Genomic DNA, 12,240 nt, shown 5'->3' with positions numbered 1-12,240 from the left:
TACAGTAGAGTAAAGTACTACAGTAGAGTACTAGTACTCTACTGTAGTACTAGTACTATACTGTAGTACTAGTACTTTACTGTAGTACTAGTACTTTACTGTAGTACTATACTGTAGTACTTTACTGTAGTACTAGTACTATACTGTAGTACTAGTACTTTACTGTAGTACTAGTACTTTACTGTAGTACTATACTGTAGTACTCTACTGTAGTACTATACTGTAGTTCTAGTACTATACTGTAGTACTAGTACTTTACTGTAGTACTAGTACTTTACTGTAGTACTATACTGTAGTACTTTACTGTAGTACTAGTACTATACTGTAGTACTAGTACTCTACTGTAGTACCAGTACTACAGTATAGTACTAGTACTATACTGTAGTACTGGTACTTTACTGTAGTACTAGTACTCTACTGTAGTACTAGTACTATACTGTAGTACAGTTAGAGGTACTAGTACTATACTGTAGTACTAGTACTATACTGTAGTACAGTTAGTACCTCTACTGTAGTACAGTTAGAGGTACTAGTACTATACTGTAGTACTAGTACTATACTGTAGTACTAGTACTATACTGTAGTACAGTTAGAGGTACTAGTACTATACTGTAGTACTAGTACTATACTGTAGTACAGTTAGAGGTACTAGTACTATACTGTAGTACTAGTACTATACTGTAGTACAGTTAGAGGTACTAGTACTATACTGTAGTACTAGTACTATACTGTAGTACAGTTAGAGGTACCAGATTTGACTCAATGGAAAATATAACAAGCTTTTAAATACAACACGTTGTTGAAACCAGACAGCAGTGTGTAGTCAGCTCACAGTTCAGTAGTTCTGTAGGGGCAGTAACAGGCTGTAGGGGGCATTAGTGAGCTGCAAGGGGCAGTAGCGGGCAGTAACGGGCTATAGGGGGCAGTAATAGGCTGTAGGGGGCAGTAATAGGCTGTAGGGGGCAGTAACGGGCTGTAGGGGGCAGTAACAGGCTGTATGGGGCAGTAACGGGCTGTAGGGGGCAGTAACAGGCTGTATGGGGCAGTAACAGGCTGTAGGGGGCAGTAACAGGCTGTAGGGGGCAGTAACGGGCTGTAGGGGGCAGTAACAGGCTGTATGGGGCAATAATAGGCTGTAGGGGGCAGTAATAGGCTGTAGGGGGCAGTAACGGGCTGTAGGGGGCAGTAACAGGCTGTAGGGGGCAGTAATAGGCTGTAGGGGGCTGTATGGGGCAGTAACGGGCTGTAGGGGGCAGTAACAGGCTGTAGGGGGCAGTAACAGGCTGTATGGGGCAATAACCAGTAACGGCTGCAGTCTGCCGGATGTGAGGAGGAGTACTTCCGGGCCGCAGGTGAGCGCTGGATGTTGTTTTCCTGCAGTGGGTCAAACCGTCAGGGTTACGGTTCCTCCGGTTCCTCCGGTGACTGATCCTCCGGTACTTTACCGGGACCTGGATGCGTGCAGTCTAACACTCCTCTGTATCCGTGAACCGGACCTCAGTCTCGGTGTCCTCATGGCCTCCAGGCGGCCGGACAGCTTCGACGGGCTCGGTTACCGGGGCCGTGATGACCCGCTGTACGGAGCGGGATACCCGGTGAGGAGCGCCGGAGCCCCCGCGGAGCCGCAGCTCCACCACTGGGTCACCACGCCACCGGACATCCCCGGCAGCCGCAACCTGTACGGAGCAGACCGGACACCGCTGCACGACGAGCCGCCGGAGCCCGGAGCTCCCGCAGCCGGCTGGGACGCTCCGCAGCCCGGCGTGCCGCCCGCAGGTTGGTCGGTGTAGCTGCACGGAGGGGGTTAGCTCCCAGGCTAATGGTAGAATGGGAAGTGAATGGGAAAGGCTAACGGCTACATGACAGTTAGCTCCCAGGCTAGCGGTAGAATGGGAAGAGAATGGAAAAGGCTAACGACTACATGACAGTTAGCTCCCAGGCTAATGGTAGAATGGGAAGTGAATGGGAAAGGCTAACGACTACATGACAGTTAGCTCCCAGGCTAATGGTAGAATGGGAAGTGAATGGGAAAGGCTAACGGCTACATGACAGTTAGCTCCCAGGCTAATGGTAGAAAGGGAAGTGAATGGGAAAGGCTAACGGCTACATGACAGTTAGCTCCCAGGCTAATGGTAGAAAGGGAAGTGAATGGGAAAGGCTAACGGCTACATGACAGTTAGCTCCCAGGCTAATGGTAGAAAGGGAAGTGAATGGGAAAGGCTAACGGCTACATGACAGTTAGCTCCCAGGATAATCTGTATCAAAGTTAATGTGGTGGTGGTGGTGGTGGTGATGATGATGATGATGATGATGGTGATGATGATGTGTTTTGCAGAGCAGCTGAATCGATTCGCTGGTTTTGGGATCGGACTCGTCAGGTTGGAAATGTTTCTGTTTATTATCATTAATCAATAAAAGTTTGATTGATAAGCTGTCAGCCAATCACAGGCCGTAGAGATGACCATGTGACCTTGCGTCGTTGAAACAGCTGATCCAATTTAATTTAAAATAATGTAGTTTGACACGTGTGTGTGTGTGTGTGTGTGTGTATATGTCTGTGTGTGTGTCTGTGTGTGTGTGTGTGTGTGTGTGTGTGTAGTCTCTTCACAGAGAACGTGTTGGCTCATCCCTGCATCGTGTTTCGCAGACAGTGTCAGGTGAGCCACTTAATGATGTCATCAGGTGTCCTATGATGTCATCAGGTGTCCTGTGATGTCATCAGGTGTCCTGTGATGTCATTAGGTGTTCTATGATGTCATCAGGTGTCCTGTGATGTCATCAGGTGTCCTGTGATGTCATCAGGTGTCCTTCAGTAAATTAATGATTAACGAGCATCTCATCCTCACCTGCTGCTCTCTGATTGGCTGCTGGTTTCAGGTGAACTACCACGCTCGCTGTTACCACCTGACTCCGTTCAGCGCCGTCGCCGTCATGTACTCCATCACCAAGGCTCAGGTAGGCCCCGGGATCAATAACTACTGATGATCAGGATCAATAACTGATGATCAGGATCAATAACTACTGATGATCAGGATCAATAACTACTGATGATCAGGATCAATAACTGATGATCAGGATCAATAACTGATGATCAGGATCAATAACTGATGATCAGGATCAATAACTACTGATGATCAGGATCAATAATAACTACTGATGATCAGGATCAATAACTGCTGATGATCAGGATCAATAACTGATGATCAGGATCAATAATAACTACTGATGATCAGGATCAATAACTACTGATGATCAGGATCAATAACTACTGATGATCAGGATCAATAATAACTACTGATGATCAGGATCAATAATAACTACTGATGATCAGGATCAATAATAACTACTGATGATCAGGATCAATAACTACTGATGATCAGGATCAATAACTACTGATGATCAGGATCAATAATAACTACTGATGATCAGGATCAATAATAACTACTGATGATCAGGATCAATAACTACTGATGATCAGGATCAATAACTGATGATGATCAGGATCAATAACTGATGATCAGGATCAATAATAACTACTGATGATCAGGATCAATAACTACTGATGATCAGGATCAATAACTGATGATCAGGATCAATAACTGATGATCAGGGTTAGGGTTAGTCCTGATTGATTATTGATTATTGATTATTGGTGTGCAGGGTGTGAAGGCTCTGTGGAAAGGGATGGGAAGCACTTTCATCGTCCATGGCGTCACGCTGGGAGCCGAAGGCATCATCAGCGAGTTCACGCCGTTACCACGGTAACCACACAACACTACTACTGCTGCTGTAGTATTACTGCAGTATTACTGTAGTATTCAGGTGTGTGTGTGTGTGTGTGTGTGTGTGTGTGTGTGTGTGTGTGTGTGTGTGTGTGTGTGTGTGTGTGTGTGTGTGTGTGTGTGTGTGTGTGTGTGTGTGTGTGTGTGTGTGTGTGTGTTGCAGGGAGCTCCCTCACAGGTGGAGCTGGAAGCAGCTGGCGGGACATCTGCTGCTCAAAGGGTCAGTTCATTTCTTCTTCTACTGTTTCACTCTACAGGTGTAGTACAGGTGTAGTGCAGGTGTAGTACAAGTGTAGTGCAGGTGTAGTGCGGGTGTAGTACAGGTGTAGTGCAGGTGGAGTACAGGTGTAGTACAGGTGTAGTGCAGGTGGAGTACAGGTGTAGTACAGGTGTAGTACGGGTGTAGTACATGTGTAGTACAGGTGTAGTGCGGGTGTAGTACAGGTGTAGTGCAGGTGGAGTACGGGTGTGGTACAGGTGTAGTACAGGTGTGGTCCAGGTGGAGTACGGGTGTAGTGCAGGTGTAGTGCAGGTGTAGTGCAGGTGGAGTACGGGTGGAGTGCAGGTGTAGTACGGGTGTAGTAACACTGTTGTGTATCTTGCAGGTTAACAGCTGTGGTCGCGCTGCCGTTTTATTGCGCCAGCCTCATCGAGACCGTGCAGGTGATTATTGATCAGCTGATCAGCTGATCAGCTGATCAGACTCAGACTGTCTTTCCCATCATGCATCTGTGCTGCAGACTCAGACTGTCTGGTGTTAAACACTTTATTTCCCATCATGCCCCTGTGCTGCAGAGTGAGATCGTGCGTGATGATTCGTCGGCGGGTCTGCTGGACTGTGTGAGGGAGGGGCTGACCCGGCTGTTGGGGGTCGGCGCTCCTCACAGCCGCCGCCTGCTGCCGCTCAGCTACATGCTACTTCCTGCCGCGCTGCACGCCGTGCTGCGCTACGCCATCTCTGCCTCCGTCCAGCGGGTGGCGCTGTGGCTGCACCAGCGGGGCAGGAAGCAGCGCGGCGACCCCGCCAACCCGCTGGACGCCTACTTCCCTGAGCTGGCGGCGGCGTGGGCGGGGTCTCTGGTGGCCGACGTGGTCCTGTTCCCGCTGGAGACGGCGCTGCACCGGCTCGGCCTGCAGGGGACGCGCACCATCATCGACGCCACTGACGGAGCCGTCGCCGCGAGCAACGGCGGCAGCCCGCTGGTGCTGCCCGTCAACACGCAGTACGACGGCTTCGCCGACTGTCTCCACGCCATCCGGAGGAAGGAGGGGGGGGCGGGCTTCTACCGCGGCTTCGGGGCGTTGGTGGCGCAGTACGCGCTGCACGGAGCGCTGCTCGCCGCCGCCAGGACAATGCTGAGGCTGCTGCTGCTGGAGGGCAAGGCCAGCTAGAGCCGTCGCCATGGAGACGCAACATCACCATCATTTCATCCACCGCTTCACCCAGTAGAGCATCACTGTCGCCACGGCAACCACGTTTAAAAAGCTGAAGGACTCAGTGAAAACATGAGCGACAAAAATATGAAAACAGAAAAAAAATCTTTAGTTTATTATTATTGTAAAAGTTTGATCAATAATCTGCTGATCAGGAAGTGATCATGTGACCGGACCACCTAGCAACAGCTTAGCAACCAGCTGGAACCTAAACCACTTCCTGTCCTCTACTGTAGTGTTAGCCTAGCTTAGCACAAACACTGGAAGCGGAGGGAAACTGCTAGCGTAGCTCCACAGGTGTCACTTCCTGCCTTTAAACTAAATGTTGTGGTCCCGTCGCCATGGAGATGCGGCGTCACTTCCTGTCCAGCATGAAAGCATGACATCATTAACCTGCTTGTGTTGAACTCTGACAGCTGATTGGTCGCCCGTCACGTGTATATTGATCCACTTTTTATTTATATAAAGTTGTAAAAATGAACGAAGGTAGAGTTAGATCAAATTATAAGAGATCAATAAATCAATCAATCAATAAATCAATAATAAATATTCAGTTCAAGCTTTTTTATTGATTTGTGCACTTTCTGTGTTTTTGCTGTTTGTTGAAACTTGATGTAGAAAATAAACCGTTGAGTGTTTAAACGACTCCATGATTTAAAATAATCTATTGATCAGTTATTGGTGTTATGACCCCCCCCCCCCCCCCCCCCCTTCCTGCTCACCATGCTGCCGCGGGTCACTTCCTGTGAGGGTGGAGGGAGGGGGGGGGGCAGTCTGGACTCACTGGACCTCGTTCACACATCTGGGATTCATCAACGTTCAGAACCTGATTCACAATATGAGTCTCACTGGGGGTCTGGTTCAGGGGGGTGTTGAGGGTCTGGGGGTCTGGTTCAGGGGGGTGTTGAGGGTCTGGGGGTCTGGTTCAGGGGGGTGTTGGGGGTCTGGTTCAGGGGGGTGTTGAGGGTCTGGTTCAGGGGGGTGTTGGGGGTCTGGTTCAGGGGGGTGTTGAGGGTCTGGTTCAGGGGGGTGTTGGGGGTCTGGTTCAGGGGGGTGTTGAGGGTCTGGTTCAGGGGGGTGTTGGGGGTCTGGGGGTCTGGTTCAGGGGGGTGTTGGGGGTCTGGGGGTCTGGTTTGTAACTTTCTCTCAGATGTTGAGACACGTGACTTTTCTCTTCATTCACAAACAGAGTGAAGAGAAGTTTCATCATGACCCTGACTGACCCTGACTGACCCTAACTGACCCTAACTGACCCTAACTGACCCTGACTGACCCTGACTGACCCTGACTGACCCTAACTGACCCTGACTGACCCTGACTGACCCTAACTGACCCTAACTGACCCTGACTGACCCTGACTGACCCTAACTGACCCTAACTGACCCTAACTGACCCTGACTGACCCTGACTGACCCTAACTGACCCTAACTGACCCTGACTGACCCTGACTGACCCTGACTGACCCTGACTGACCCTGACTGACCCTGACTGACCCTGACCCACTCTAACCCTGACCCTAACCCTCTCACTCATTCATTCATGTGGATTCAAACCATCTGCTGAGTGAGTTGGGGTCAGAAGGGGTTAAATTGTTTTGTGTTGCAGAGTCATGTGACTCCAGAGAAGCAGAATCAGATCAGAAGGATCCGTGAGGAGCAGTGAAGGCTGCTCGTCTTCATCGTCTTCATCGTCTTCATTAACAGGTAAGAACCAGAGAGACGAGCAGGAAGACGCTGGGCTGCCCCTGGCATAGCCGTCCATCTGGGGGGGGCGTCCATCTGGGGGGGGGCGTCCATCTGAGGGACACAGCCGTTCATCTGGGGGGCACCGCCCATCCGGGGGGCACAGTCCTCCCGGGGGGCACAGCCGTCCATTAGGGGGGCACAGTCCTCCCGGGGGGGCACAGCCGTCCATCAGGGGGGCACAGCCGTCCATTAGGGGGGCACAGCCGTCCATTAGGGGGGCACAGCCGTCCATCAGGGGGGCACAGTCCTCCCGGGGGGCACAGCCGTCCATTAGGGGGGCACAGCCGTCCATTAGGGGGGCACCGCCCATCAGGGGGGCACCGCCGTCCATTAGGGGGGCACAGCCCATCTGGGGGGCACCACAATTGGGGAAAGGAAAAAAATGTAACTTCACTGTAGTTAAAACTACTCGGTGTCTCAATATGAAGATAATGAGCCCACATTCATTTACCTGCATAGTAAAGTCTGTTAAATAGGAATAATAATAATGATGATGACACGTTGCTTTCCTAAGACCCCCACCCACCCCCACCACCACCACCGCCTAATTAGACTGTAAACTGTCTGCTGCCCAGAGGAGGAAGAGAAGAAAAGAAAAGAAGAGACAAAGAGGTAACGTTACAATAAAGATGACGTCATTATTAGTCTGTTAGGAGATGACGTCGTTAGCCATTAGCATAGCGTGGTTTGCTAATCATTAAATAGCGTTAACTGTTAATGTGATGGAGGATAGTCATTTAACCGCTCCCACCTTCCCAACGGGCACGTTTTGGTTTAAAGACATGTAACTATGGTAACCGGTGAAAAGTCGCCTAACAGACGTGTATCCATGGTAACCGGTGAAAATTGGTTGAAAAGTGATTTATTCAACGTTCACATATAAACCATATTTCACCGGGAATAGAAAAGTCCCAGTTTATTTAGTGTGCAGACGATATAGTTTCATATTTCTATTTTATTCAACATTAAATGTGAAATTCTTCTCTCTTCAGATGTGCTGTTGAGGTTTCCCAGCCCCACCCCTGCAAGCGCTCCTCCTGTCGCCTCCACCTCAGCAGCACCACCCGGCAGTGATGTAGCGGCATCGAGCGCTCCTCCTGTCGCCTCCACCTCAGCAGCACCACCCGGCAGTGATGTAGCAGCAGCTCCTCCTGTTGCCTCCACCTCAGCAGCAGTTATATTTCATATGTTCATTTCATATTTTTTGTATTTCTTTCTAATTTGTAGTATTTCGATTTGCTTTCCTTAAATAAAAGAATGTCCAAGTTAAAGCTGTTCAGTTTCTTGTGAGTATGAACACCAGCAGTGGAATTTACTGCGATGCAAGGGGGGGAGCACCACCTAAAATCTTGCTGAGGGCGCCAAATTGGTTAGGGCCGGGCCTGCGCTCACATCAACCAAACTACACACACACACACACACACACACACACACACACACACACACACAATCCTGTGAATATAATGATGCACTGTATTATAGCTACAGTAGACTAGACCAGTCATTTCCAACCTGTGGGCCGCGGCCCCCTGGTGGGCCGTGAAGGTATTGCTAGTGGATATATATATATATATAAATGATATAAGAATAATGTTTCAGATGTTAAAACAATATTATATTTAAACATATTAAAATGTTTAAATTCTCTGTGGCCTTGTGTCATTGTCTCTGTCTTGAGAGAACATTGTGCTGTGGTTCCTGTAGGAGAACATTGTGCTGTGGTTCCTGTAGGAGAACATTGTGCTGTAGTTCCTGTGGGCAGTGTTTCCCCCTCTGTGCTTCCAGCAGCGGCGGTGCTTCAAGTAACGTGACGTTAACTCTGTTGATCACTTGTTCGATTTCATTAGAAGTTGATAGCAGCTAGTTAACCATCTAAATTCAACTCCTCCCATCATAACACAACCTGCTCCTCCCTTCATACCACAACCTGCTCCTCCCATCATAACACAACCTGCTCCTCCCTTCATACACAACCTGCTCCTCCCTTCATACCACAACCTGCTCCTCCCTTCATAACACAACCTGCTCCTCCCTTCATACCACAACCTGCTCCTCCCTTCATACCACAACCTGCTCCTCCCATCATAACACAACCTGCTCCTCCCATCATAACACAACCTGCTCCTCCCTTCATACCACAATCTGCTCCTCCCTTCATACCACAACCTGCTCCTCCCTTCATACCACAACCTGCTCCTCCCTTCATACCACAACCTGCTCCTCCCATCATAACACAACCTGCTCCTCCCATCATAACACAACCTGCTCCTCCCTTCATACCACAATCTGCTCCTCCCTTCATACCACAACCTGCTCCTCCATTCATACACAATCTGCTCCTCCCTTCATACCACAACCTGCTCCTCCCTTCATACACAACCTGCTCCTCCCTTCATACCACAACCTGCTCCTCCCTTCATAAGCTACTGAAGTAGGGGAGGATAAAAGCAGACTCTCCTGGACGTCCCGTGAGTCTCCAGCATATTGATAGCGGCTCGTTGATGCCCACAAATGAGGCACAATCTCCCGAAATCTGGAGCGAGCAACAGCGCGCACTAGAGTATGCTGCATCCTGCCGAGGTTGGCATGAAGCGCCAGTGCACACATATGCACGCGCACAGAAAGTGATGGGTTTCCTTGGCTTTTGTGCGTCATCAATGATATAATGTGACTGTGTGGATCATTAACTTTGCTGCAGTGCGCTCCCTAGTTCTAGTTAGTGAACTATCAGCTTCCAGCTGCTCAGATCTCACAGTCAGCAGCAGGAGAGCAGAGCAGCCCTATTATTTTTCTAAATGTTCTTTCGGGGGAGCGTACCCCCAGGCCTCCCTAGTGTTGCTAGGTTACCGACACACAGTGTTGCTAGGTTACCGACACACAGCACCACTGCTACAAACATTTCTAGGGGAAACACTGCTGTAGGTTTAACATTAGTGCTCCCTGCACTGTGGAGCTTCCTGCATGTTTCATATTGCTCATCAAAATAAAAACAGTGGTCTGATAATGCATTATTTGGCCTCTTTTACGTTTGTTGGGTCAGAGGTCGGCCGCGAACATTTTTGAGATGGGGATGCTGTGTCATAATTATTCATGAATGAAGCTTCACCATGTGAGAACTGAATTATGTTTTCTTCTCTCCACAGAATCAGTCTGGACTAAACTACTGCACGCGCTCAGTCTGGACTAAACTACTGCACGCGCTCAGTCTGGACTAAACTACTGCACGCGCTCAGTCTGGACTAAACTACTGCACGCGCTCAGTCTGGACTAAACTACTGCACGCGCTCAGTCTGGACTAAACTACTGCACGCGCTCAGTCAGGACCAAACTACTGCACGCGCTCAGTCTGGACTAAACTACTGCACGCGCTCAGTCTGGACTAAACTACTGCACGCCCTCAGTCTGGACTAAACTACTGCACGCGCTGAGTCTGGACTAAACTACTGCACGCCCTCAGTCTGGACTAAACTACTGCACGCGCTCAGTCTGGACTAAACTACTGCACGCCCTCAGTCTGGACTAAACTACTGCACGCGCTCAGTCTGAACTAAACTACTGCACGCTCTCAGTCTGGACTAAACTACTGCACGCGCTGAGTCTGGACTAAACTACTGCACGCGCTCAGTCTGGACTAAACTACTGCACGCGCTCAGTCTGGACTAAACTACTGCACGCGCTCAGTCTGGACTAAACTACTGCACGCGCTGAGTCTGGACTAAACTACTGCACGCGCTCAGTCTGGACTAAACTACTGCACGCGCTCAGTCTGGACTAAACTACTGCACGCGCTCAGTCTGTTCTAAACTACTGCACGCGCTCAGTCAGGACTAAACTTCCTGAAAATGGCGACGAGTGCAGAAAGATTAAGAAAATTCAGTAAAGATCTGCCACCAGATTTGTCTGAATTAATGATCAAACTTATTAAACATGCTGTTTCTTTCATAACCGAGTTTGACAAGAAGGAACAAGAGATAAAAGAGATTGAAGGAGAGTTTAAGAAGAACGCTGCTGACATAAGAAAGATGCAGAGGAGAACAGATGATGTGAGAAGAGCTGGAGCTGTTACTGCAGGAATCGGACTTGTGGGCATTCTAACAGCTCCGTTCACTGCAGGGTTGAGTTTAGCAGTAGCAGCAACAGCAGTAGGAGGAGGAGTATTAGGAGCAACAGGAGGAGCAGCAACTGTACTCGCTGTGAACGTAACAAAAACACTGATACAGAATGGAAGTGCAAAGAAAGTCGAAGAACTGGGAACAAAATTCATGAAGATCGCTGAACCGCTGAAGAAAGAGCTGAAAGAAATAAAAGCGACATGTGAAGAGTTGGAACGAAAATCAACTGAAGCTCAGAGTGAAGGCCTTCTGTCAGATGTGGAATGGTTTCAGAGGATCCTCAGAGAAGTGTCTATCCTGAAACTGATGAGTGGAGAGACTCTGGAAATCATTACAGACGTGATGAATTTCATGAGTAATCTGTTGCTGATCCTTGTGAGTATCTTCAGAGTCACTGCGTCTCCTGAAGAAGATAAACAGGTCATAGACAGCATGCTCCAAGCAGCTGATCAGTGTCAGAAAGTCACTGATCAGTCTGAGGTGATGAAGAATGAACTCAAAAAGTTTACAGAGAAGACATAAACACCAACATCTATCTATCTATCTAACAACCTCCTCCTCTCCTCATCCTTTTTGACCTCACAGCAGCCTTTGATACCATCAGCCACTCCATCCTGCTCTCCCGACTGAAATCTGCAGCCCACAGCACTCACCTGGATCCACTCCCACCTCACTGACACAGCACTCACCTGGATCCACTCCCACCTCACTGGCACAGCACTCACCTGGATCCACTCCCACCTCACTGGCACAGCACTCACCTGGATCCACTCCCACCTCACTGGCACAGCACTCACCTGGATCCACTCCCACCTCACTGGCACAGCACTCACCTGGATCCACTCCCACCTCACTGACACAGCACTCACCTGGATCCACTCCCACCTCACTGGCACAGCACTGACCTGGATCCACTCCCACCTCACTGGCACAGCACTCACCTGGATCCACTCCCACCTCACTGGCACAGCACTCACCTGGATCCACTCCCACCTCACTTGCATAGCACTCACCTGGATCCACTCCCACCTCACTGGCACAGCACTGACCTGGATCCACTCCCACCTCACTGGCACAGCACTCACCTGGATCCACTCCCACCTCACTGACACAGCACTCACCTGGATCCACTCCCACCTCACTGGCACAGCACTGACCTGGATCCAC

General features: G+C 49.5%; 1 protein-coding gene across 1 annotated transcript; it reads left to right on the top strand.

Moving 5' to 3' along the window:
• The first annotated feature begins 1,354 nt into the window (after positions 1–1,354).
• Positions 1,355–5,861, top strand: slc25a46 (solute carrier family 25 member 46). Its single transcript, XM_053339903.1, has 8 exons — positions 1,355–1,776; positions 2,336–2,378; positions 2,600–2,657; positions 2,878–2,955; positions 3,661–3,761; positions 3,946–4,002; positions 4,388–4,445; positions 4,578–5,861. The coding sequence occupies exons 1-8, from the start codon at positions 1,515–1,517 to the stop codon at positions 5,172–5,174; spliced, it is 1,254 nt and encodes a 417-aa protein (XP_053195878.1). The 5' UTR covers positions 1,355–1,514; the 3' UTR covers positions 5,175–5,861.
• Positions 5,862–12,240: the final 6,379 nt, after the last annotated feature.

Source organism: Scomber japonicus, chromosome 19, assembly GCF_027409825.1.
Source record: "Scomber japonicus isolate fScoJap1 chromosome 19, fScoJap1.pri, whole genome shotgun sequence".
In the NCBI taxonomy this organism is placed as follows: domain Eukaryota; kingdom Metazoa; phylum Chordata; class Actinopteri; order Scombriformes; family Scombridae; genus Scomber; species Scomber japonicus.
The sequence above is the reverse complement of the archived record's forward strand: the minus strand, read 5'-3'. Positions and strand labels throughout refer to the sequence as shown.

What these genes read in the sequence shown, in the direction of transcription:
- slc25a46 (XM_053339903.1), top strand. Translation starts at nt 1,515, where the DNA reads ATGGCCTCCAGGCGGCCGGACAGCTTCGACGGGCTCGGTTACCGGGGC. An exon ending in ACTCCATCACCAAGGCTCAG is followed by an intron (nt 2,956 to 3,660) that starts GTAGGCCCCGGG and finishes ATTGGTGTGCAG; the next exon opens with GGTGTGAAGGCTCTGTGGAA. An exon ending in GGACATCTGCTGCTCAAAGG is followed by an intron (nt 4,003 to 4,387) that starts GTCAGTTCATTT and finishes TGTATCTTGCAG; the next exon opens with GTTAACAGCTGTGGTCGCGC.